The 27,588-nt window shown below is 34.9% G+C and overlaps 3 protein-coding genes across 7 annotated transcripts; all 3 read right to left on the bottom strand.

Annotated features, from left to right (window-relative positions):
- Nucleotides 1-1,608: 1,608 nt before the first annotated feature.
- LOC110422990 (serine/threonine protein phosphatase 2A 57 kDa regulatory subunit B' theta isoform-like) lies at nucleotides 1,609-6,615 on the bottom strand. Of its 2 annotated transcripts, XM_021437065.1 has the most exons (4): nucleotides 6,365-6,615; nucleotides 6,085-6,185; nucleotides 4,453-5,901; nucleotides 1,609-2,473 (listed from the first exon to the last, which is right to left on the bottom strand). In XM_021437065.1, exons 3-4 carry the CDS (start codon nucleotides 5,668-5,670, stop codon nucleotides 2,120-2,122), a joined length of 1,572 nt encoding a protein of 523 aa, XP_021292740.1. In that variant the 5' UTR covers nucleotides 5,671-5,901; nucleotides 6,085-6,185; nucleotides 6,365-6,615; the 3' UTR covers nucleotides 1,609-2,119. The 2 variants fall into 2 exon arrangements, with proteins under 2 accessions (XP_021292740.1, XP_021292739.1); XM_021437064.1 differs by having other exon boundaries at nucleotides 4,453-6,185.
- A 1,775-nt stretch (nucleotides 6,616-8,390) lies between these two features.
- Nucleotides 8,391-13,488, bottom strand: LOC110423047 (serine/threonine protein phosphatase 2A 59 kDa regulatory subunit B' eta isoform-like). 2 transcript variants are annotated; one of them, XM_021437148.2, is made up of 3 exons: nucleotides 13,334-13,488; nucleotides 11,454-13,102; nucleotides 8,391-9,151 (listed from the first exon to the last, which is right to left on the bottom strand). In XM_021437148.2, the coding sequence occupies exons 2-3, from the start codon at nucleotides 12,648-12,650 to the stop codon at nucleotides 8,792-8,794; spliced, it is 1,557 nt and encodes a 518-aa protein (XP_021292823.1). In that variant the 5' UTR covers nucleotides 12,651-13,102; nucleotides 13,334-13,488; the 3' UTR covers nucleotides 8,391-8,791. The 2 variants fall into 2 exon arrangements, with proteins under 2 accessions (XP_021292823.1, XP_021292822.1); XM_021437147.2 differs by having other exon boundaries at nucleotides 11,454-13,097; nucleotides 13,334-13,485.
- Nucleotides 13,489-14,214: 726 nt separating this feature from the next.
- On the bottom strand, nucleotides 14,215-22,789 carry LOC110423095 (Zincin-like metalloproteases family protein). 3 transcript variants are annotated; one of them, XM_021437222.2, is made up of 21 exons: nucleotides 22,418-22,789; nucleotides 22,168-22,289; nucleotides 21,911-22,074; nucleotides 21,607-21,697; nucleotides 21,182-21,361; nucleotides 20,568-20,648; nucleotides 20,010-20,090; nucleotides 19,107-19,199; nucleotides 18,303-18,383; nucleotides 18,059-18,221; nucleotides 17,842-17,962; nucleotides 17,681-17,753; nucleotides 17,385-17,492; nucleotides 17,129-17,226; nucleotides 17,007-17,052; nucleotides 16,577-16,673; nucleotides 15,767-15,840; nucleotides 15,569-15,673; nucleotides 15,300-15,380; nucleotides 14,911-15,035; nucleotides 14,215-14,234 (listed from the first exon to the last, which is right to left on the bottom strand). In XM_021437222.2, exons 1-20 carry the CDS (start codon nucleotides 22,569-22,571, stop codon nucleotides 14,925-14,927), a joined length of 2,124 nt encoding a protein of 707 aa, XP_021292897.1. In that variant the 5' UTR covers nucleotides 22,572-22,789; the 3' UTR covers nucleotides 14,215-14,234; nucleotides 14,911-14,924. The 3 variants fall into 3 exon arrangements, with proteins under 3 accessions (XP_021292897.1, XP_021292896.1, XP_021292898.1); XM_021437221.2 differs by lacking the exon at nucleotides 14,215-14,234 and having other exon boundaries at nucleotides 14,730-15,035; nucleotides 22,418-22,788; XM_021437223.2 differs by lacking the exons at nucleotides 14,215-14,234; nucleotides 19,107-19,199 and having other exon boundaries at nucleotides 14,730-15,035.
- Nucleotides 22,790-27,588: the final 4,799 nt, after the last annotated feature.

Raw genomic sequence — 27,588 nt, 5'->3', positions numbered from 1 at the left:
ATTGGATATATTTAGGAGAAAGGAACTATGCAATATGTGGATAATCAATCTGCTATAGCTATAGCTAAAAGTCTTGTGCTTCACGATCGTATTAAGCATATCAGAGCAAAATATCATTTATTGAGAAATGCTGCAAAAGATCAGGAAATTGAGTTAAAGCATTGTTCTATAGATTTTCAAATTGTTGTTGCGTTTACAAAAGCATGAAGCAAAGAGAGATTTGAATTTCTACGTTCTGGTTTGGGTGTTCATCATATTAATGATTATGGGGGTGTGTTGAAATAATCATCAATCTTAGAATCTAATTGAAGGGTGCTGAGATGGTGTTTAAAGGAGACAAAGGTTTGGAGGGAAGCAACGGTCGACTAAAGAATTGAAGGTGTAATATTCAAACAGTGTCATTTTATATTTTCCAAATCTTAGTACAGAAATTCATAGTTTTCATGTTGGTTTGTTCTTCTTCTTGGGTTCTGTTATGATTGTTAAGCTTGCACAGAAATTCATAGTTTTCAGCTTAGCTTGATCTTATATTTTCGATGATTTATTTGTATAAAAAGCTGAAATGAAAAACTTTTGGTTGGTTGAGCCAAGTGATCAGATTTCTTAACTCAATCCTTCTTCCTTCTCCTCGATCCTTCCACATTCTCTCTACTCGGCTCCCTTCATGGCCATCTACAATCCTCTCTGGAATCGCAACATACCATTGCATCAAACGCTTAAGGGTCGAGACTGCATACCCACATCAAAGATAAAAACATGAGAGTTTGCTCATAATCCATCACTATCAGAAAGAAACCAAAAAGCTCAGCCTCTCAAAAAACAGAAAAACAAAAATAAAAAACCATCGGAAGCACTCCAAGAACCCCCACCGACGAAGAACCAATCTCGCCAAGGCTGCACTCAAAAACCGTACAACTAGGCTAACCCCATGACGCAAAGAATGATATCAATCAGCCGTGAGGAACCCTAGACAGGAGACCGAGAGCAACAGCGTTCCAAGCAGAAATCATCTCCAGCTCTTTCTCAACCAAAAAACAGATGAAAACGAGCACACTCAAAGAATGTTAAAACGATCATTGTCTTACGAGAATCGAGTAAACTACTTAATTGTTTCCATGGAAAACGAGCAACATTATGTTCTAAATTCGGAAATCTTTTTCGGGTTTCTCCTTTTAAGGGAGGTTGGAGGCATGGTTGTATATATTAACAAGTCCAGAAGGAATCACGAACCAAACGAGGGATTGCATTGATGGGAAAGCAGGGGAAACTCTGCCTGAGGTAACATCCAAGTTGCCATCATTGTAGTCATGTTTATCGCCAATAATAAACACTTTATATTCAAATCCATCTCTTTAGTTTTGGAATTCTGAGGAGGCATATAATGCTTTAGGCTTTAGCTTTTGATATCTTCTTGAACGCGGGAATGATATTGAAATTTTCTGGAAATCATGTTTGATACTACACACAAAAAGATATCAACCAGAGGTTTGATATGCAGCTGACTGTTGTAGGCTGGTATTACAAGAATTAAACAAATATGCCATTCTACTTCACAAATATTTGTGCTTGTCACATGAGAGAAAGAGAGAGAATTACAAAGGATAAAAATAACATTTAATTCCTATTAAACCCATCCAAATTAATCAATATTTGTATTAACAGAGACACCAACAAAAGTTTTTCAGTTGCAAGAACAAAAGGGGTGCAGATAATACATACATGCAAGAAATGAGATCAAGTGGTTCAGCAAGTGCACAAGTGAGGAACAATTTGAAATCAAGATGAACAACACAAATTACCTGTGATTATAGATCCTCCGTATGATTCTCTAAAACATCAACTATAAGAAGAGCAAAAATACTAGTTACATCCCCTCCATCCTAAAGTTACACACAGCTGCTAACTTCTATTTGCTTCGCCTGAGTGCCACAAATGTGGGACCTCATTGCTGCAAAATGATGTTCTTAACCATCGGGAGACAATCAACTCATGACTGTGGGAGCAAAAACATGACAACTCGTGAGTATTCAACTTCTCTAAGCATTGCACCACCTTGTGCCCACAGCACCAATAAAAGATTAACAGTTGACAAAAGCATCAGGTCACTCCACATAGGTGCTCATGATGTTCGGGAGGCTACAATATGAGGAACAAGAACCGCTTCACCATTAGCAGTGTTTGATACAGCAATATCTTCTAAGCGCTTCCAGGTGGCTTCATGTTTTGTTTTTATCTCTCCCAGTTTTTCTTCATCTTCCCGAAACTTGTTCAAGCACTCCTCAAATAGTTCAGGATCAATATCAGAAAAAATCTTGCGAACATTATGCGTCAAGCCCTGGACCACTTGATTCCAGTGGTTATGCCCATTTTTCTCCAAGGCAGGGAATATGATGGGCAGTATAACTCTGCGGTTTTGTCTAATTAAGTTCTCAATGTGATCATTACTCCACAAGTACAAAGCCCTCTCCGCTACCTGTAAAAGCAAGCATCAGTGGTCTGCAATTCAAGAAAACCACAGCATGTGTAGCCAAATATTTCAGCAGAGGCAAAATAAGATCCTATTAAGATATGTCACAACTGAAAGATTCAAATCTCATACTGGGAACTTGAATTTTATACAAAACCTTACAAACAAAATTCTTGTGTATGAAGGAAACCACAATGTTTCGACATTAAATTGTCATACAGCACAAATGACTTGAAAATGGAATAAGTGGTTATGGAAATCCACATGCATTGAAATGATTACTGTTACATGGTACCACCACAATTTAAGAACTGGAGTCAATGAATATCTTATCAATGCACACAACTGACCACTAGAACAAAGAAACACACCATGTTATTATTTATTTTAGTAAGTGCTAAAGTGCTACATCATGTATAACCTAAACACATGTATACAGCTTGGTCAGCCAACTCCAAAATACCTTAAAGAATTATGCGGCCTAAGTTTTAGAAACAACCCACTAACTGGTTAAAACTCTTAATGTTATTAATAACAAACTTCAGGCACACAATACGGATCCTTCCTGCCAGAGTAAAAGCAATCGTCACCTCATGAACTAAAACCTAGGTAGCAATAATGAGCCAAATCATGAAAGTTGACCCGTATTTAATTTATGAATATACTCAATGACCATTTAAGCAATATCAACACCAGAAGTCACCAAGACCATATTCACTGCCATGATACCACAATTCACTGCCATGATACCACAATTCACTGCCATGATACCACCAACATTCAAGAGCCAACTACAACAACCAGAACAACCACCACACTGCAGTAACTGCAGACTGTCAACTACCACAGCTGCATTAGCACTTCAGACACCACCAAATTCATCATGATTACTATGCTGCTACCGTCTTAGTTGCCAGTATATCAGCCTTGTTATTCCAATACACCAAAGTTCTTCAACCATCATCCCAACTAAAGGATTGCCCACCCAATGCAAAATCTGAAAACAATGCCATCATACCTCTACTTTTGTCCACCTAATCTCTAGTAAGATTCACAAGTGTCCATATAAGAGATAGCTACATAGGAAATTTAAATTGTAGAACAAAAAGGACCACTAGGAAAAAAAATTTTATGTTGCTTCAAACATGTAAAAGTTTGGAACAAAGCAAAATATAGGTCCACAGATGTATCAACTATTGATGCACAACCAGGACATCAAGCATTTTCCATCTTCAAGCCAATAGAAGATTATTGGTAGAGTTTTTCACCATTTTCAGTCGCCAATTCTCAACACATATCTTACAAAATTACACCAATAAGGAGTTGGCTATCATAAAGTACCAGACATTAGAACCTTAATATTTGAATTCCAGTGTCAAATCACCCCTCAGAACACCATTATGACTGCTACCAACAAGAATTATATATCAAGTAATTTCGACTTTCTCAGCAGCAAAAATCTCCTCGGGCTTTAGGTACAAGAAACAGAAAACTTTAGTTTAGTCTATTTACAACTTCATCCATACCAGACTAGATAAAGCTCAATCAGAATGGGTTCTGTTCTCATAAGCTCAAAAACATAGACTTCCATACAACAGAGAGCATCTGAGAAAGATCATTGAGGAATTAATGAGATCTAATTCGCTAACGTATGGCCCATCCTCTTAATCATCTAATATGGGATATTGTGAGTGGATGTTTGATGCAAATTACAATCAAAATAAAACAGCAAACCATCATGGTTTTCACTGAAAGATGAACAAAGAGGAACCTTCTTCCGAACATAAATAAAAATGAGAGAGAGAGAGGAAAGACACCTTCCCTCCATTTAATTTATTTAAAGAAGTCAATGAGCAATTTTCAGGATTCACGTGAATTTAGCAGTAGAGAACCATGAGATAAACAACTAGACAGATGAAACATTTGGCAAGGGCATTTCACACAGTAAGGAATGAAGAGAAATTTGAAAAGTTAATGGCTCATACCTGAAAGTGTGAACTGCTCAAGCAACGTGCAATTTGGCGGAACAAAGGTACCATAGATCTCTGAAATTCAGCAGGCTGAGTAGCTTCCAAAATTTCTTCCAGTTCACTAAGGAACATGACTTCCTTTGAACTATTAGTAATTGGCCAGTACTTCAATAATCCCCTTATAACAGTATCAGCTAGTTTGCAGTCTTTCTCAACAAATTGAATGATGCAGTATGATAACTGCTGATGATACATTGGTAAGCATTTTGGCTTGTGAAGGGGTATTAGTGCCCGAACAAGGAACAATTTGTGTTCTTCTTTGAGTGGCAGAGCAAACCCATTGATTATACTTCCCAAAACCTCTAAAAGCTCAGCAATCCCATTATGCTTCTCCGTTTCAAAAATAAAATGGAAGAAGATGTTGTTAATAGCTTTCCTGATAAATGGGCGATGCACCATAAACTTGCCATAGATTCGATGCAGAATTGTTTTTAGATACTCCCTCTCCCTAGGATCTTCAGAATCAAAGAGATCCAATAATTTGAGAACAAAAGAATGATTGATATACCTCTTAGCCAACTTTGCATCTGTCTCAGGAGATGCCACAAACCTCAGAAGGAATTCATAAACAATTTGCAAGTGAGGCCATGCAGAGTCCATCAATGGCTCTTCCTCTTCCATATCAAAGGCTTCTAGCACCTTATTTTCACGAGGCTGTGGAGTAAGGGATCTAAACAAGTTGACAGACACCATCTTTACAGCTTCTTGCATAACTGTTTCAGCAAATTTGCCATTCGCAGAACTAACATAATCCACAAGTTCAAGTAACGTCTGCCGCTTGATGTCTTTTTCTTTCAAGTTCTTCATTGCGTCAGTGAAATCAAACACAATACAACACAAACTTAGCTTTCTAAAAAACAAGTTTTGCTTCTCAGAGCTAGGAACATCCTTAAATCCAGGTAATGCTTCAAATGGAGCAGTCAATGAATTCCCATTCAGTTTTTGATTTACAACTTGGGTGAGTTTACTTCCATGGCTGTATCCTAAACTAGAAGTAGAATTAGGTCCAGAAAGAGGTGCACTGTCGATCATCAGCCTATGATTACCCACAATATCACTGCCTCTTAAGTTTGAGGAATTACTCAAAGAAGGAGCAGACGAGCCCCCAAATTCACGATTCTCAGATGACTTTGATGGCTTTCGAGGAAGCCTGCCTAGTATCTGCTTGATCATATCTCAAAACAAACGAAATAACAAAATCCACAATGAACCCAACTGTGCTCAATTTCCTTTACAGCAGAACCCAGTCCATTAAAAGAAGGGAACCTCAACTTCACAGTAATGGAAGACAACCAATACACATAGAATTCATTCCAAGCCAAGAAACAAATGGACCCAACCTATAAACTATCCCAGATGTAGAAATTCCTATCCGGATAAAAATTTGACAACCCCAAAAAGCATCTGTCAAAGCAAAAACTCTTGCTTTTACCAATCATCCTATACTAAAATTTGATAACTTTCTTTGCTCAAGACAATTCTAAAACAAAAAGACAACACCTTTTGACTTAAATTCCGCTGAAATTAAAGAAAAAGAAACACTTAAACTGGAAGTCCAACAGCAAACTTTAAGCATTAAAAATATACCAAAAAAAAAATTGAAGCTCCTGGTTTCTATGTGGTTCCCAGCTACCTCTTCTTGCTAAAATCACCAGCGCAAAGTCAGTTGGGTCAAATGATGACAGGATCTGGGTTTGATCCAAAAACACCAAATTAGAATAAACCAAAGATACTATGAAGCAAAGAAAAAAAAACTACAAAAGTGATAAACTAAAACAGATTATTACAGAACAACAACAATAAAAAAGCAAAAACAAAATATAAGATAAAAGAAAACCCAGAAGAGAGGAGAACCTTTGACACTTACAGAAAGCTAGCAACTCGCTAGAGAAGTTGAACACTAGAAAGAAACAGGCTTTGGACTTTCCCTTTTTTAACTTTCTTTTTTTCTTCCGAATTTACTTTGGGCAAAGGGGAGACAAAGAGCAAGAGAACAAAGTGACCAAAAGGCAGCCCTTTGATACGAGAGCCTTACTTCACTGCGCGTAAATGGAACATCTGAGAATATTTAAAAAATAGATAAATTAAAATAAAAATAAAAAGTTTGACAAAAAGAAAAGATGTCTGTTCTCTCTCTCTCTCTCTCTCTTCTATGTTCTGTCAAGTACTAATAGTTTAGATAATAACAAAATAAAAACGCAAATAAACAAAGGTTTTGTTTCTTAATCTTTGATAATCTAATTTATGGGATGATGTTATGTTGAATGTTTTTACTTGGGTATATGCTTTCTCCAATTCTCTTACCTTCAACAACGGTACCAGTACCACACTGTTTTAAGCATTGCACCATGGCCAATTCACAACTTCTTTCCGTCTGTTTTTTTTTTTTTTCCATTGGTTCAACATATTCCATATCTAAAAGGAAAAAAAGGGTTGCTTTGGTTCTTGAAAGAGTTCCTTTGGATAGACTGCAATTCAAGTACCTGTTTAATGAACAACCCAAACTGAAATGGGAACAGAAATTCTAACAAGCATATCAATTTAGGAGAATCATTTGACTTCATGTGTTTTTTAGAGGATAAGTTAAGGCTAAACAGTATGCTTTCTTAACTGACGCTAACAAAATTTTTCAAATGGCATATATTCTCTTGCTTAAGAGTTGGAGAACAATCCAAGTCTGAATATGGTTAACTTTATTATTATTATTATTATCATTAGAAAGTCAATAAAAGACAAGCTCTTAGCCTCCTAAAAAACCCAATAAATTTGCAAATTGAAAAACCTCAAACAACTTTGAATTACTTTTGTCACCGACCTACTCGTAAAAGGGTGTCATGCTGTCATCTAATATCTCATTAATTCAAGTCCACTAGGAGTAGAAAGTATGCCCTAAAATACCCAAAAAAGAAAAATGTTGACAAACTCATAACCCTTAATCAACCAAAACTTGTGGCCTTTTCCCTCAGTTTACATAAGAATTAAAGAACACCCGAACTTTGTAAATTTGAATCGTTTAGATAATAACATATCCTTCTGAAAAGATTTTTAATGGCATTTTCTTCTGTCAAAAAGATTAATTAAGCCATTTCAAAAAAAAAAGGAAAGATTAAATAAGCAACAATAATAAAGGCATATGAATAGGGCACTGGCACTGGTCATGGGGTAGAGATTTTCCCCTCGAGGTGGGGTTGACGCGGTTTTTGTCAGCAACAGCAATTGGAGCGTTCACTCCACGCACACGTAAAAGTTGCTGGACTGCAGGTGGAAGTGGACCTACTCGGAGCAGAGCCCAAATGCCAAATCCAAGCCATGTTCATGTCAGTTGAGCCCCATGACGACTTTGAGAGAGGCAGGGGGGCCAGGGGGCAATTTGGTGTAAGTCTGACGCTACCAGGCTGATCAGGAATCAAAAGACTCCTTATTACGACCATTCTGCTGTCCATGCAACACCCTGCAAAGAGCCACAAAAAGCCCTGCTTGCTTGTCTCAATTCCCTGACAATGACGGAAAGCTTATCAAAGATGGGGGGTGGGTGCTTTGATGATTGGCAATGATCGCTAACCCTTTATTGTGGAATAGCAGCAGCAGCAGTTGCTGCTGCACGACGATGTCCAAAATGATGCAGTAAGCAAAATGGAGCAGTTTGCATTTGGCTTTGTGCATAACCCTGTCTCTTGTCAAATGGTCATGCTAAGCCAAACAAACAACTTAGTACAAATACAAGAAGGATTAAGTAATCAATTTAGGACCTAAGTTGTTTAGTTAATAATCCTTTTTAACCTCTCTTTTCTTACTGGTCAGTGAGATACAACGCTGATTTTGTATGCTCATGATCACATCATTAATCAAGTACACTCCTAGGCAAAGTGTTGCATACACTTTTAAGCAGCATTAACCCAGAAATTTTTTCCCCTTTTTGTTAAATTTATCAAATTGTTGTTTGGTACATGTGGATAAGGAAGTTAAGAAGAAGAGCAACAACGGATACTAGCACTGTGACTTCTTTCCTATTTTCCTCCTTTCACCATTGAATGAGTGTTCATGGATATGAAATTTCATGCTAACCAAGAAGAAGTATATGAATAGGACAAGTTCAAGAATAAATAGATTAATTTAACAAAAATGTTTATTAGGCATCACTAATAAGCTGGAACCTACCATACAGCAATCTCGGATTCCTTTTGTGTAGAAGGCAAGAAACTGACAATATTTCATCACCCAGACAAGGTTGTTACTTCCATCCCTATAGAAAAGCTTGAGACTCATTAATTACCAACAAATCTCTCTCCATCTCTTAACCAGATGAGCCATTGGCGTTTGCTTTATGGGAAACAAGCACCGCTTCACTACCAGAAGCTTTCTTTTCAGCAAGTTCTTCCAAGCGCTTCCATATAGTTTCACGTCTCACTTCAATCTCATCTTCCTTTGATTCGTCCTCCTGAAACTTTAGCAAGCACTCATTGTACAGCTCTGGATCAAGATCATAGAAAATTTTGCGGACATTTAAAGTCAAGCTATGTACAGCCTGGTTCCAGTGATTTCTAGCGTTTTTCTCCAATGCAGGGAAAATAATGGGCAGTATAACCTTGCGGTTTTGAATAATTAAGTTCTCAATGTGATCATTGTTCCACAAAAACAAGGCTCTCTCAGCAACCTGAGAAAAGCAAAAAACAAAAAAAGGAAAAATCAACAGTTGCGTAATGACATTCAGGGATCAAGGAAAACATCATCAGTTCCATAAAAAACCACAATGGATAGAACCTATCATCTGGAAAGCCAATATCATCCCCAAATAAAAAGAAATCAGAAATGAAATGATAAAATCATACTGTGTCGCAAGGACCATACATATTTCACAAAATATTTCCAGCTGAAAGTGTACTTAATGTCTGCTATCATATAACAGAATAGTGTAATTCAGACTTCACTGGCAGCATTCTATAAGGGTTTTATCCTACTTAGGTCCACAGAGACTTTTACAGCTGAAATTATGTTTAAAATGTATGATATGACTTAACAGAATAGTAGAATCCAGAATTTTCTGGCATCATTTCCAAAGATTCAATCATAGTTTCTTACATCCATTCCCTTCAATGTGAATAGAACATGTGTATGGCCATAGAGTTTGCAATTAGCAAGAAATTTTGTCCGGTGTTTGTGAGTTTGTTTCAAAACCATCACATAGTATATTTCAGCTAACTGTACCCATTTATTATACACAATAGCAGCAATTACTTTAACAGTATGCCACCTACATTTGTCATACAAAAGCACAAGTTCAATCAGCATATGTTGCATCTTCAAATATGCATGAGAGTTTGTCTTGTAGGCAATCTTAACACTTCAACAAAATAATTAGGAAGAAAAATGAGGAATTCAGCACCTATTGACTTTAGGTCTGTAGAGGATTCTTGCAGGAAAGATGATGCATGTAGCTAATAGAATGTTAACAAAGTCAAACAACAACAATTTAGAGGGTAAAGCCATAAAAGCCAACTCTCTCCAACATACAAAATTGAATGTCTCAGTCTCCATTTTCAGACGTCTCAAAACAATGTCCTCTTCCTTTCATTTGTGGGATTCAATTATCCCAAACGCACTTTGATGATGAAACTTGTTTCAAGTTTAAACAAGAGTAGAAATTTCCAAGATTTCAAAATGTTTCATAGCAAACAAAATTCTGGATGTCAAAATATATAAAATAAAGTCGTTCAAAGCCTTGAATTCTGCCATATAGTGGAAATACCAATAGCAGGTGATATAATATGGATACACTAGTACATTCCAGCTTGCATTATCCATAATATCAGTTAAAAGAAAAGCAAAAATCAGCATCAATGGAATTTTATATTTAACAAAGCTCAGCTTAAGGAGGGATGGGAAACATAAAACCTTCCTATGGGCAAAAGCCATGAACAACAAATGAGATGAGTTTAAAAAAAAAAAAAAAGGAAGAAAGAAAAGATGACTTGTAAATAACCATAGTAAGATATGCAGCAGCTCTAACACTGCACCCTCACTTTATTGCAGCAATAAACATTAAAATAAGAGTACGACCAACAATTATGCCTAACTACAAAATGATTTTTGATTAACCAAAGAAAAAGGTGTTTTACTTATAGATATTTGACCTTCATGAGCTATTTCAACTTGCTAATATTACCATTGAACACAAAAGCACTCAAAAACAGAAATGCAGATATAAAATTTATTCCAATTAGGCACAAGATTTTGCTTTCAAAACCATTTTAAAATCCACAAAATTCGTAATAGTGATGAGCAACTATTTAGAATCTGAGCCACACTTAAATTCCTGTTCATACCACTACACTTATTTGTTAATTTCATCAGTCGAACCTCCTGAAAATACAATTGATAATAAAATTCACAGGGCCTTTAACTGATCCCAAATTTCCAGTAATCACTCAAACCATTTATGAGTCTGCAATCAGGTTCTATGTCTAAACAGTATATTCCCACAATACAAACCTGACCCCATGAGTATGGCACTGCAAATGCAAAATGGATTGTATACTAAATAATGCTTCATTTGTGCCTATAACTCTATCATAAATAGTCAACGTTAGCTGTTCTGACATCATTAGACAAATTCAAACCACCAATCGGACCAATCACACAACCAATCATGTAGACATCAGATTTTATCCGCATATTATCCTTTAACATTTACTTCACTTATCCTTGGCAGCAAGGATAAAACAATAAGACAAAAGGTCTAACAAATACCACAAAAATGCTTACAAACCAAATGCACATTCTCGCAATATGATGCATTCATTATTAAGTAAACAACAATAAGGTTTCCAACACATGAGTTAAACAGATTTATAAACATCATCCATGTCAAATTGAAAGATGTTTAGAAAATGTCTTTTGCATCTAAACAGAGTAAGAAACTAAAGGCAAAGCAGAACAAACTATCAAAAACTTCTCACCTGAAAGTGCAAACTGTTCAAACAATGAGCAATTCGGCGAAATAAGGGCACCATGCATCGCTGGAATTCTGGTGGCTGAGTCGCCTCTAAAACTTCCTCCAACTCATTTAGGAACATAACTTCCTTTGAACTATTTGTGATGGGCCAATACTTTAATAACCCCCTAATAACAGTATCAGCAAGCTTACCATCTTTCTCCACAAACTGCGTAATGCAGTAGGATAACTGCTGATGATACATTGCTAAGCATTTTGGTTTATGCAAGGGAATTAGCACCCGAACAAGGAACACTTTATGTTCTTCTTTAAGTGGCAGTGCAAACCCATTAATAATACTGCCCAAAATTTCTAGAAGTTCAGCAATCCCATTATGTTTCTCAGTCTCAAAAATGAAACGGAAAAAAATGTTGTTTAAAGCTTTCCTAATGAATGGTCGATGCACCATGAATTTTCCATAGATGCGATGAAGAATTGTTTTCAAATATTCCCTTTCTCTAGGATCTTCAGAATCAAATAAGTCAAGCAAATTGATGATGAAGGATTGATCAACATATCTTTTGGCCAATTTTGCATCAGTCTCAGGTGAGGCTACAAACCTCAAAAGAAACTCATATACAATTTGCAAGTGTGGCCAAGCAGGATCCATTGAAGGTTCCTCCTCTTCCAAATCAAGGCCATCTGCAACTTTATTCTCACGTGGTTGAGGGGTAAGGCTCCTAAACAAGTTTGCAGATACCATTTTAACAATTTCTTGCAAAACAGCATCCAAAAATTTCCCATTTGCAGAAGTCACATACTCCACAAGCTCTAACAACGTCTGCCGCTTAATCTCTTTTTCTTTGAGGTTCTTTGTGGGGTCAGTAAAATCAAATACAACAGAACACAAGTTAAGCTTTTTTATGAATAAATTCTGCTTCTCTGAAGCTGGAACATCCTTGAAAGCAGGCAATGCTTCATAAGAAGAGAACAAATGGTTCCCACTGGGCTTTAAATTTGCACCTTTCCATCCAACATCTGCCATAGAATTAGGTGCTGGAAAAGGTGAAACACTCAAATTTCCTGACTTGCCAGTCCCTAAATCACTGCTCCTTGAGCCACCAGAAACACTAAAATAAGTAGCATGGTTTCCACCATGTTCACGACTATCAGCCGTCTTGGACAACTTCCGGGGAAGCTTACTTAGAATCTGTTTGAGCATGACTCACCCTCCCCTAAAACCACAATGCTGATTCCCACAAATTACTTGGAACTCGTCAAAATGCTATCATTAATCAGAATCCATCAAATAACAAAACCCACATTCTATGTCATCTACAGAGAAAAGCCGAAATCAAAAGGCTTACGTCAAAATAACTTGCTACCAAAACCAAATATCTTGTGCCCAAAGAAGACCCAAAATCCCTACCATAGGAAAAAACCAAAACTAAACTGCTAAAGCAAAAGAACTAGTTTAAAATTCCAGATTTTTCTAGTCTCAACCATCCAAAACAGTAACCCTTCTTCAGCTTCAAGCCCCTTGTCTTAAAATCAGCCCAGTCCCTTTCTCTACAACATCACCCAATTGCATAACTTCAAACCTTCATGCATAAAAAGCAGAACCCAGAAGTACAAACTCACTCAGAACAAAAGATCAGCACCAGCTCCTCTGTTCTTCCACCAAAGAAAAGAAAAAGAAGAAATTAAGTAAATTTCAGCACATTCCAGATTTCAATTTATTCATAAGATGAATTAAAACAATCAAGGCACTCTAAGCAATTAAGAAAGTTTTCTTTTCTTCTCTCTTCATTAAGTAAAGAAAGAAGAAAACACACATGCAAGAAAATGCAGAGTTAAAAATTGATAAATAAAAACAAAGAAGAGGAGGCTGCTGCAACTACTTACAGAGAAAAGAATTTTCAAAACCCTTCCATCTTGGTTTGCTCGTTGTTCTTTGTTGACTATGATTATTTTTTTCCTTTATTGATTTCTCGTGATTTCAGTTATTCTTATTCGATAACTAGTCAATCCTTTTATTGTTCAATTTTTCTACTCTTTTCTGGGAAAACTTCCTTAGCAGTCAAAAGTCAAATCGACAACAGTAACAAGAAAATCCAAAAACCCGGTGATCACTAACGACGTCGTTCGAGACAAAAATTTTCCCTCTTTTTTTCTCAAGTATTTATTTTATTTATTGGTAATTATTGCAGTGGTGGTTTTATATTTCTTGAAACGGGTTTTGAACGCAAGCGATATTATATTAGTAATTATTGTAATTATTGTATTATATTTCTTTTGATAAGCGATATTACTAATTGTTTTATGCCTTTACTCTGATGAAGATTTTACTACATTCTTTCCGTACAACAATTATTGTTTTTAAAAAATAATTGTTTTTACACCACATTATTACATGTTCTCTACAGTTGGTGTCGTTGCAGTATCTAATTAATTTGTATGTTGGGAAGAAGAGTTTCCTTCTTGAGAATCAATTTTTTTTTATTTTAAATTACTCAAAAAAATTAATTTTTTAAAATTACAAGCGATATAAAAATGATGCATAATTATTTTCATATCAAAAGATAAGAATCATTCAAAATTGTCAATCATCATCGTTACGAAAATCATGTATAATAATTCTTGTATCAAAGAATTTGAATCATCATCCTGACTACGTGAAATGTAGTGTGCATAACTAATTCTTTTCAATTTAACAACAGTAAAAGATGATTTCCCCTTTTATGAGGCGGAGAAGTTTAAACCACAGGAATTTGCAAGAGAATGTCTTTTGATTGAGGACCCATACCTATAGGAATGCACGATGATGCAAAACCGAGAAAGAGGTATGAAATGAATTGAACTGGTAATTAAAATTTTCAAAAAATGAAGAAAATAATGATAAATAATAAATGGTGGAAGACAAATTAAGCCTTAAGGGAATTGGTGGAGAACACATTGATTACCATCCATCAAAAACCTAATTTTGATGGCCCACGATCCTACAAATTATCAATTCCATGGGACACTTAAAACAAAAATCTAAGTTCAATTTTACTAACACTCTCCTAACTTCCGTTCTCGAAAAAGGCCCCATCGGCCATCATTATTGAACCTTTTCTTCTCTAATAAACTACAGCAAATGGCCACTCAGAGGTCGTAACTCAAACCCCTCTCTATCCTATAACCCCACACCACATTTGAGCACTGACGCTTGGCTGTCTAAATCCAGCTTACTTACTTCACAAGTTTACTGAATTCGAATTATTGTTCATCAGGGTATAAGTTAATACATATCACGGACTCAAACCAACAACTCCTTGGCAATCATCATTCTAAAAACAAGGGTGTGTGTATCTACAAAATTTTATTATATACAAACACAAGTAATACTGAGAATATACGGCAAGAGGCTACAATGCAACAAGATGCTATGTGAACTCTTATCTTGCAGTGCAATACGAAAAGGTGTAGAAGATAATTACCAAAACGTTTAGTGTTACAAACTATATTCAATTTTGTTGTCGATAAATGTCTGAACTGATGGTTCTCTTCCAAGAAAGTCAGACAGAATTTCAACTGGATCCTTCGCCCCCCCTGGTGCCAATACCTACCAAGAAGTTTAAGTAATAACCATTAGTAGTATTATTTTCGGATGTACACTTGCATGCTCACACTATGCTGCATGAGAATGCTAACTTTTGATTGTTATGTGTTGTATGCATGATAGTAATGGTAGAGATTTTTCAATATTTCTATGACAGCTGCTTGGAAACTAAGAAAGGAATCTTAAAGGGAAATTTTCAAAAACTGTCAACAGCATGGTAACATATAAAAGAATGCATTGAAGAGAATGCATACTAACAATTGTTACCTTATCCCTAAACTGCATACCGGCATACTGATTCAAAAGACCATCACGAAACTTCGATATAAAAATATCGGCTGCAAATACCTATACATTTGAAGTATTACAAATGATTTTCATAAGGTGCACCAATCACAGAGAAATAGATCCTCCACAATAAAATAGTAACAGTTATATCGCATTACGCACAAAATTGCTAAAAACTACAACATTATATAACAATCTGGACGATAAAAGTAAAACAGGCAAGAAAGACAGGGCTGAACCAATCAAACCTCACTCCAAATACGGCTGTAACAAGCAGCTTCATAACCAATTGCACAACGTGGGAAGCATGAAGCTGGATTGGTTCCTTCTAACATTGGCAATCCCAACATTACCTACAAATACCGAAAGGAGGAAAAAAAAAAAGATTTAATTATTCTCCTCCTAAATGCATGAAGAATGAAGCAACAACAGGTTAATGTGTTTACCTTTGGATGAAGATGCTTGAACAACTCAACAATGTCAACATTCTCAGCAGAATGTATAATTTGATCAAAAAGACCTGACAGTCGAAAACATCTTTAGAGCTTATCTGAAGACAGGGAAATAATATGTATTACAGCATACAGCAGTCCATCTATGTGGATGCGCTAAATTAGAATGCCAATTTTTCTTCTAAAACAAATTCCTAGGAATTGACTCCATAGAAAGACAAGTTTACTCCTAATATTTAAATCAACAAAAAGCACCTAAATACACATTGTTAACTCAGAAAAAAAAAAAGCAAACTTGTACACGTTGCAACAACAGGCAGAAAGCATTTGTAATTTTGCCAAACTGTGCAGTGTGCACTGCACTCAAGAACCAAGGACCCATGGAGATTCAGAGAACCAGTGCCCAACATGGCTGGACGTTTTACTCAAGCTACCAAGAACAAAACAAAAACTCCTATGATCATACGTCATATCAAATTTCCCATTGAAATTAAATGCCCCCACCACGCTCTTTAAGTTTTCAACAACATGTTTTATTGGATTATAGAATTTTGGGGATCCTGGTGAAACTAATAAAAAGCTGTCCACATATTCGGATCTCATTCCAAAAGGCTAGACTTCACTCAAGTAAAAGTAAAAGACTAGACATCTCGAATTGGGATCAAATTCCAAACTCTTATCAAAATGGAGAAAGTGAAATGATTAACAGATCAGAACAGATTTTCTTAATGTATAAATCTCAAGGTCTCGAACTGATTCAATAAAATTGGAGTTTACTGATTGATGATAGAGTAAGAGGCTTACAATAAAGAACTTCTTGCTTCAATTTAAGTGCTGAAAAGCAATATCGCCATCGTTTAAGCGATTTACATATTTCATCCTTGATGGGCTTTGTAATATCCTGCAAATGATAATGTCACATGTATAACCTCAAGTACTTAATTTCCTTTTAGATATTTAATACATGGTCCACCCTTTAACTAAAAAGGGACCATCTACCATGTCTTTGAGAATCACTACAATTTTTCCTTTCTCAATCACTTTAGAAAGAAAAAAAAACAATCCAACTAGATTATACAAGCACATAAACGCACACATGAACACCCCAAAACAGACAATCAAGCCAGAAGTCCAAGCCTATGCATATATGAATAAAAATCAACACTAAGATACACACAGACACATGCATACATATATTGAGTACGTATATGCAGAACTTGTCAAGATGTATCACCTGATGGAAACCAGATATCAACTTCAACGAAAAGCTCTCATAACACCTACATGTTAAAGAACCATTAGTGGGCAGTTGCATCTGTCCAAAAAGAATAAGAAATAGTAAGAGCCATGATTCACCAATTCTCTAGCACTTGAGCAGGGATCTCCACAAAGTCAGGATCAACACGCAGCCCAGAAAATCTAGCAAATGACGCACGGTTGCACAGATGTTGCACCTAAATGCTCATAAAGAGTGAAATCCATATTATCTACCAATGGCATCAAAGTACAACAACATACAACCTACTTAAATTTTACCACAAAAGCATTTATTATTAGCCAATATATTAAAGAAATCATAAATGATAAAACCAAGAAGATAATTTAAACATACCACATGGCCAAACTCATGGAAAAGACTGACCACTTCAGAGAACCTTAGCAAGCCTGGAATGCCACTGCTGTCCTTCTGAAGTTGAGAAATCAGCAATGCCACTGGAATCTGGTAGAGAAAAGCAAGGAAAAAAAACTCATATCAGTCTCTGGGTTTCAAGATAATGGACATAGCATATTTTAGTAAGATTTGAGCAAATTTATTGTACTTAGGTGCTCAAAGAAGACAGCAAGAAAACATTTTATATGTTTAGCCATTTAGGGACTGGAACACAATGATTATGTCATGTGAATTACCTGTCGTGCACCACTGAATGCTACTGAACCATTTTGAAGAGCAAGCACACAAGTCTGACCATATTTCCCTTCCCTGTTCCACAAAGAGAGCCCATTTCTTTCTAACTAGAGCAAGGAATGCAAAAACAAATAAAGAAGTAAACTCAAAGTAATGTGTGAACCTTGTGAACACATCAAGGTAGAAGTAACCAAAAAGTTCACCAGATCTCAAGTCAAAAACAGAAAAAACTCGAACATCGCCATTCCAGACATCAGCATCTGCGATTTCCTCAAACCTTAAACCTGCAGGAAGTGGACAGAGCATATGATACATGCCATCACATAGAGATGAACATTCACCATGGCTGCATAACTTATATGCACGTTTTTATGACTTACCAAAAAGATCTTGAAATATTTTGAAAATTCCAGAAAGAACCAAATTGACAGGAAAGTACTCTTTGAGAGCTCCAAGGTCCATATCAAATTCCTGTTGTTCAACCTTCTTTACATAGTACAACAGATCTTCAACTCCGAATGGAAGCTCTCCTTCCTCTTGCTTCTGATGATACAACAAAAGCAAATAAAACATCTATTTGAAAGGAAAAAAAAAGAATTCAGAAAATGGAAATTATACACTGACCTTTAACTCTTTCAACACAGCCAACTCTTTATTGGCCAAGTCTGATAAACTGGAGGAAATGTCCTCTAAGAATTCCAATACCTGACCACATTTGCAAAGTCCTAAGAACAATATTACATTCATTAATGAAGCATTGAGAAATAATACACAAACTAGATGCATCTTTGAAATATATTTTGTATTGGTGTTTTAATATAATTGCTAGGTTCCTCAAAGCACAACCTCAGAACTCTTTCTCATCTACGTTTCTAATGTCTCAAGAATAAGGCAACTCGTGCATGATAACTTGTTGAATTTCCAAACTTAAATCCAAAAGAGAGGAAAGGAAATAGCGATCATTCACAATTAGCAGAAACCTGTCGCTACAACATAATATTTCTGCTTAAGTGAGCATGTTGTACCTAGTTCATTTCATATCACTCAGGAAATGAATTTTTAAGATCTTAATTTCAGGAATTATCACATAAAGCAACAAATCCTTTAGGATAGATGACAGGCTAAAAGGCAGCCAGCAAATTCTCATTAATCTCAGGGCAATTGCATCTGGGTCAACCTTGTCAATGAAAAAGAAATCTAACAACAAAAGTTCATTGTGGTTCATGAAAAAGGAGACAGAAGAGAATGGGAGAGGGAAAGAGGTGGTGATATTTCAGTTAACTTTAATTCATAAGAGACTGCATACCTTTTATAAATAAAAAACCATTAAAAGAAGGTGAAAACTGAAAGACATGAAAATTACGATTTTTCATTCATGCAGCAAATTACATACAAATATTCCCAAGAAAATAAAGATACTATGCAAACCTTCGAGGACGTCTTAGCCATTCTAAGATTCAATGCGTAGTCTGCGTAGTTTGAATAGCCAAGTAAACGAGCAAATTTATGACGCACTTGAACCTTATCAGAAGAGAGAAAAGTTAAAATTTATTGGTTCTCTTATACTCCAACACACTTTAATAAGAAATGGAAATGGATGGCAATGCAAACTCAGGGCTCAACTGAAAATCAGTGTATAGATCCACATGACTAAGATCATTGCAGATATGGAAACCAAAGATTAAAGCGAGTTCTCTATAGTCTATAGGACGGTTTTTATTTAGTGAAGTCACACACACTGCAATAATATGAACACCCTAAAGTTGCTGATAAGTTAAAACAGCTGTTTATCAAGACATCAGTAACCAAGAAGTTGTCACCAGAAAAGCCATAACATTTTAATTTTTATAATTTTTATGTGATAACAGCATGATTTTCTCTTGATAAAAACTTAATTTACAAAAACCCCCCACGTGAATATGTTGATCTGTCAGTTTCCCTCTATCATGGCATAAATAGCAAGAAAAGTATTATGAATGGAAAATAATAACTATAGCAAATGAAAAAGTTCAGCCAAACCGCGCCCCACTCCCCACACCCCCCCCCCCCGCCAAAACACACACACCTTGTTAGGTGGGTTTTAGAAGGCATAAATGACATGTTAAAAGGAGGGTTAGTAACTTATGTCTATACAAAAGTATTAACAATTTCAGATCAACATAGTTAATTCACTTTCCAAATTGTTGAGTATAGGCTATGTGAACATAGCCCTTGGTTTAATTTGGAATATCATTTCATTCTAAGCATAAGAATGAGGATGTTTTATGTGCTGATTTCTCTTTCCTATGTAAACATTTTTTCAAAGAAAAAACAGGGGAATGAAATATTTACCAAATCTTCCAAGACAGAAAGATTGACTTTTGCACATCTCTTTCCGTATGCCATAGCTACCGTCCTTCTTGTTCTTCCTACCTGCAAAGGCTCAGAATGAAAATAGGAAACTCCACAATAGTCATTCTCATATTTCAGGCAATACCGCAAAATTACAAATCAAAGAAAACTGCACTAGATTTCCGATCCAAAGCCAAAATAAAGACAAATATATAGAGCTAAGTTTATCCTAATTGAGCAGCTGTCACAATCATGCACGTAATAAGGTAATGCATTTGACCATTCACCACTGCAGTGGTAACATGCACTTAATTTACAATCGCTAGATTTTATTGTTATGCTACTTCGGCATTATCAGATGTCTTTTAAAAACTGTAATAAGAAAATAAATCAGGATTCTTTAAGCATTCTGCACTTCCAAAATACATGATAGATCACAAGTTTTACAATCTCATAATTCATCTCGTAAGTTAGTTCAAAAGTGGTTGCCAACAGCAAGGGTATAGCCATTGTCAACAATATTGCCAGTACAACATTAATCAACTTGGATAATCATACCTTGCATAGCTCCAGTACCACTGCAACATGATGACTTTTCAACGTGACTTTGACCATCCCATTTTCCACTTTTTCTAAAGTCTGCAAATGAAGCAGAACCAAACAAAATTTATTACAAAGTTTATATTAAAATTTTTAAACAATGAACAATGTATAGCTGAGTCATTCAAAGAAAAGTCCATCATAATGGGATGCGGATTTCCAGGATTAAAACTTTACATATGTTCATAATTAGAACATCTATGCAAGTAAGTAGCACTATACATAGGTCTGTTTCCAAAATGGGAGAGCTTTGCTCTTTGGGCTTTTATGGTGCAGTACCTATGCATCATATTATGCAATTTTCTATTGATTGATATTTGAAATCTTTATTTTAAAGGCATATTTTCTTTGAATTCCACTACACCCGCTGGCCAAGATACGAATAGGTTACATTTTAAATTATCACCATAGGAAAATTTATCACCAGCAAACAAGCACAAATCAGATCCAAAAATCAATGCACATTTGGAATTTTTTGTTCAAAGGAGACAGATATAGAGTCAGAATTTCCACATAGAAACTAATGAAGCAACAACATAAGAGAGTAAATGAACATAAAGAATATAGAGAACCTTGAGGAACTCTGATGGTAATCCAGCTAGCTCATTCTCATGGAACAAAAGAGAAGTGGTATCATCATTCAAATTCTGAACATATTGCAAACTTAGCTCATCAATTTGAGCTCTCAAGCGTTGCACTTCTTCTCTTTTTGTTGCTGTAAGATTCAATCCATTCCGTTCAAAGTCTCTGATCTGTCACTGGTCAGAAAGGAATCAATAATAGGACTGAACAATTTACCCACAAAGTAAACATTCAGAAGATTAAAAACAATGAAAACATTAGTGTTTCTAAGTACAGTACATTGAATTATATATCCTCATCAGGATATTCCTTCTTATAAAACTAAAGTTACCATTTTCACTTCTGAGCAGGGGATTAGCTACAAACATTGAACCTGATGTTAACAATCATGAGAAATTGTAAATATTTTCCTTACCAAGCACTGAACATAGCGTTTTGCTTCTGGACCCATCCATTCCCCTTTTGCAGCAAAAGCTTTAACAACACGGTATACATCTTCCCGCTTACTGATCAGCACCACATAAATATAGTACAATATTCAATTCCATGCTCAGTAAACAAACTGGAAAGTAGAACTTTCATAACTACAACCACTTACAAAGCCATAATAGTTCGATCAATAATTTAGATTCAAAAAATTGTTACCAACAAAATGAAAGTAACAAAAAGGTAAATATATCTTGATTCTAATACAAGTCATAAACCAAATTGAATGAAACCTGCATGAGGAGACTTGGGCATCTATTTTCTTCTCGGCTTCAGCGCTTGCTTTACGCAATTTGTCTGAAGTAGAAACCAACTTTGGAACCACGCATGATTGCACCAATGAAAACTGCTGTGCCTCCAATTCTGCCAGCGGTAATATAACATTCTTGTACGTAACCTGAGGATTTTTCAAAACAATATAAACAGATATGAATTTCCGTATTTCAAATGTCATAATAGGCCAAAAAAAGAGCAACTTAAAAGAAAAAACCTTATCGAGCGGAACTGAAGCAACAGCATCATGAACTTCCTTTGATTTTGCAATGATTCGGTCAGCTAACTTTAGAATCTCACTCGCCGACAAATTAACTCGAAAATTACATCCCGGAAGATCTAAAATTAAATAAAAATAAAAATAAATAAGAAACGAAGTAATTTAGAATAAGAATATTTAAACGAGTAGCAAACAAGTAAAGAAAAGGCAGTAAAAAATCCGTTGAAGAAGAGAAAATGGAAGTGACCTTTTTTCTTGGAGTTTCTCCGGTTGTTGATGGCGGTGATAGCGAGGCTAACAGCGAGAGTGAGAAGAGCGGCAGCTCCGGTGAGTGACACGATGTTACTTCCTTTCTTCGGTTTGCTGCTCATTTTCTTCTCACTGTTTCCTTCGCTTTCCATTTTGCCTCTTGATTTTTCTTCTTCGCTGTTTGATAATGTCTTCTATGGAGCCAACCAGAGGACAATTTTGAGGAGCTTAGATTGGGAGGGAAATTTCCGTCATTCGGAGCGGAAAAATGTTAAATTTCATTTAATTAGATGAATGAGACCAAAATGGATTTTTGACTTTCTTGAAATGGAAAAGGAAGCCGCGCAATGAGGGGGACCATTTTTGCTTCAATTTTTTAAAAAGAGCTAAAGAAATGGACGCCAGTTTTGGTAGAGCCGGAGCGCTATCGTTTTCGATCGTTACATTTCAGGGAAAAGGCCGGCCCCTAATGGAAAATCATGGCCCTACTCTGATTTGGCTTCGCGTCTGATTTCTGGAATTGCACCGGAATGGCCTTATAGGATACCAACCTGGACCTTGAAACTTTGGGCTCCAAGCCCGACGGATCCGATATTGGTATTGATGAGGACTTTCAAAGTCCTTGGGTCATCTTACTCTCTGAAGTCATTACATAGATCTATCAATTTTGTTAAACAATATATTCTTTACAAGCCTTACGTTTCTAAACTCATCAAGTGTATAAGGAATATATAGATCTATCAATTGTTCTACCCTCTCCGTCAAAATTAAAACTTCCATGATTCCCTTTTTCAACACCACTTTCAAGATTAGATAAAACCATTAACATCCCTATAAGGTGCCCTATTCTCAATCTCTATATTCTCAACATCATTGCCTTCTAATTGACTTTGTTGATCATCAGTCTCAGTTTCAAACATTCGATCAACATCTTCACTAAACATAACAAATCTTTTTTCCTCATTACTGTCCATTGAATCATTACTAGAATCACTTTCACTCATTATATTCACATAAGAACTACCTGTCTTTACATTTTTTTCTACCCCTACCACTAATTGAACTACTAGCACCAACACCAATATTCCCTCTGCCTCTACCTTTACCACTAATTGAACTACTAGCATCAACACCAACAATCCCTTTGTCTCTACCAATATATGAACTACTAACATCAACACCAACATTGCCTCTACCTATGGTAGCACTAGTTACATTAACAATTCCTTTACCTCTACTTCTACAACTAGCTACCCTAACATTCCTTCTATCTCTACCTTTACCACTACCATTTCCAACAACATCAATATCAACATCTGACATATTAACATTATTAACATTATCAACTAAAAAGTTACTTGTTATAGGCTTGAATATTGTTTAAAGAGGAGTTACAAGTATGAAATACAAGTAGAAGTGAATTTTCTTTAAACATCAATGCATTTCAAACAATTTCAGCACATTATCATCACTTCCTAACTCAAATAATTCCTTCGACTTTTGTAAGCCATGCATATACTCATTCCTATATCAATAGTGGAACCATTTATAATACTTTTAAAAATGTCACCTATCAACTCAATGAAAGGATACTTGTCAAGATCAATATTCCTTATTGTGACCCAATTATTGTTGCAATGAACCATCAAGTCGTGCAAAATCTTACTGGCCATTGACGATATTACAACAAAATATTTTACATTAATAAAGCATATACAATAATTTAATTTTACATTAAAAATAGAATACTTTGCAATTAGGATTTGAAAACCTCTAATTGCATCTTATTAGAGTTTGAGAGCAGTTACAACAAAATAATCTTACATTAGTAAAGCATGCACAATAATATACTTTTATATTGAAAATAGAAAATTTTCTAATTGAGGTTTGAAAACCTCAAATTCCATTCGATCAATGTTAAGGCTAGGGTTTCACTTCCCATAACTGATTAAATTGATGAAAGTTTTCTTTGTTTATCGATGCATAACAACATCCAATCCAAAAATATTATCTTTTTGTCCTCACTCTTCCCTATTAATCAGTTCCAATTTCAAAAATAGTGTTGTAGGGTTTCAAAAATATTATTTAAGTTTTAAAGTAATGAAATACACTTGGGTTTTTGGATTTTAAGTTATAGGATGGATGATTTTTGGTGAGGCATTTTTGAAACCCCAAAAAACCCATTAGGATCAACTTGGATTTTTGGTGGTTGGAGATGATTAAGAAGAATCCTAATAGTCAAGCAAAGCATGTAATCTAGGTTAAAAGATGCGTTTTGGTGTTTTTATCTCATAGTTAGTTTAGACATTTTCCAACATCTGTTAATGATGTTTGGGATTTTATGATGAAATGTTTACTTTGAATACTAATAAATTTGAGATGAATTAAGATGAAATCTTAGGAATTTAGGGATAGTTTATCATTTTAAGGGTAAAATACACTGACACCTTCAACTTTTGACCATAATTACACGTAGATTCATTAGTTTTGAAAATGAATAATCTGCCATATAAAGACATTAATGCCTCAACATGAAATGTCTAAAATGCCCTTTTTTCACTTTTTTTCTTTCTCACAGGTTGACTAATGATGCTCTTTTACACTGGTCAACTACTTTACGACCGGATCTAATAGTGCAATGCTAGATTTGGCTGTGCACCCCAAACTCAAGCTTCCCCTGGTCTTGTTCCACAGGGAGCACCGATCCTAGGGAGCATGATGCTTCTCAAGGGAGCATCGTCGACCACAATGTGGTTGGGTTGAGAGTTTTTGAAAAGAGAGAAAAAATTTAAAATAAAAAATATAATTTATATAGTAGTAATTTTTTAAATTAATGAAATGCAAAATTGTCTTAAAAATATTACCATGTCAATAAACTAATAGAAACATTGACGGTTGACTAATGGTAGGACTTATATGTCTAGCGAAAATATTTTTTTAGAATGAACTGTCTATTTTAAAAATTAATGAACCTGCATATAATTATGATCAAAAGTTGAGGGTGTCCTTGTATTTTACTCTATTAATAATTATTCATGTACACCATAAATTTAATATAACAATTTTAAATTCTTAAGAGTTATATTCAATAAAACATACTGGCACATATTATTTATATTAAAATAATAATGAATAAATTAAGTAAAAAAATATTTAAAAGAGTATTTTAGGAACATCATTAATTATTTAAGGGTAAAAAGTGAAAAAAAAATGGGCAAAAAGGGATGTAATTTTTGAGTAAAAAAAAAGTATTCATCTTATAAATGTACATTTACAGACATTATAGAATTAAAAACTGAACAAATAGGGTGATATTGTCTAAGTGGATCAAGGTGACCTTGACCTTTTGAGCACTAGTCGCATTCTTCACTAAAGGTGCAATGCGAGTTCCTACCCCAAGTGCAATCGTGGTTGCTTACCAAACAACAACCCACGATGCAATTGGACAAAAAAAATGCTTCGATGCACCTTACCGTGGTTTTGAACAGGCTTAAAAAAAATGGATAAAATATACTGACACTCTCAACTTTTGATCATAATTCCACATAGGTCTATTAGTTTCAAAGATGTACAACTCACCCCAACTGTGTAAACAATGTTAATATCTAAACGTGAAATGCCTAAAATACCTTTATTCCTTTTACACTCTTTTCCTTTCTCTTAGGCCAACCAGTGACACTTCCTAACACCAATTGACCACCCTGTGGCCGAATCTTGCAATGGAATGCGGGATCTTATCGAATCTCTCTAAGGGAGCATTAAATCGTGCTCTCGAAGGGAACGTCAATCGACATCAGCTATGGGGTGACCGATCGACGAACGATAAGTTAGAGAGATTATTTTTGAATAAGAAAAAAAAAATTTAAATACAAAATTATAATTTATATAATGATAATTTTTAAAATTAATGAAAAGTAAAAGTGTTTTAAAAATATTATCATATTATCAAACTAATGAAAATATTAACGGTTAATTAATTGCACGACTTATATGTTCATCGAAAGATTTTTTTGAAGTGAAATGTTTATTTTGAAAAGTAATAAACCTGTGTATAATTATAATTAAAAGTTAAAAATTTTAGTGCATTTTCCCTTTATTAATATTATTTTAGGTTGATATCCTTAACAATCATTTTCGATTCTCACTATATTTCCTACTACTAGTATTGCTTTTACCAAACACGTCATTTTCACCATTAGTTTCAATATCATTACTATAACTGTAATCTCACAGTTACGATTATCAATTTCACCATTATTGGTATTTTCAATTTTTCTGAAATTAATCTCACCGTTATGTTTATCTAATCTTTAAAAAATATATGATTTATTATTCAAATCATCTATCTCCTCAAGATCCTTAATTTTTTATAAAAAAAAATTATGGAAGAGAAATGTTATGAATAGAGTAATTTTTGGTTCTTTAATAATACCGTAACAAAATCATGATATTAAAATTTGACAATAAATGGTTGTTCAAACTAACTCAATAAAGAACAATAGCAGCAATGTGTAAACTTTGTTAGGCAAATTAGAATAAATGGAAGTTGGCAAAGCCAATATCACAAGGTTCTAAGCAATGCAACTTGATAACAAAACGAGCTACCCCATTTACGCATATAAAATATAGACAGACAACTACCTGTGTAATGTCCTCAACCTTTAATCTTAGCCATAATTCTTGGCCTGCTCTTGTTTCTTTGGTCAAAACATCGAATTTAAATTATGTCTTGCAGAAGTTGTATTATAAATATAAATATAAATGCTAATGCTGCCAAGTCCTAATTCTGCTTTCCCACAAGAAATAGCCACCCACCTCCCTACCTATTCCATTAAATATCATACCGAAAAGATAACTTAATTAAATGGGTTAATGATTTCTTTTAATTTAGGAAAAGGGGATTTGAACCTATTATTAAATAAAAAAAGTCATACATTAATCATTAAATTAAACATTTAAGTGCAAACAAGCTAATAATTTACTAATAATAAATTCTTAACTTAATTCAACTGACCATTGTCATGGAGCATTCGATTACCTTAAGACATGAGATTAGGTTAATATCAGAGATCAAAATATTTATAATAAACTATAGAATAGAGAGCGGACTTCCTATTCTCTTTTCAAATTATTCAATCTCTAATAATTATGACATTTAATTATAAAAAA

This window comes from Theobroma umbraticum, unplaced genomic scaffold, assembly GCF_002168275.2.
Source record: "Theobroma umbraticum cultivar Fairchild unplaced genomic scaffold, ASM216827v3 scaffold_20.0, whole genome shotgun sequence".
NCBI classification, from domain to species: Eukaryota; Viridiplantae; Streptophyta; class Magnoliopsida; order Malvales; family Malvaceae; genus Theobroma; species Theobroma umbraticum.
The sequence above is the reverse complement of the archived record's forward strand: the minus strand, read 5'-3'. Positions and strand labels throughout refer to the sequence as shown.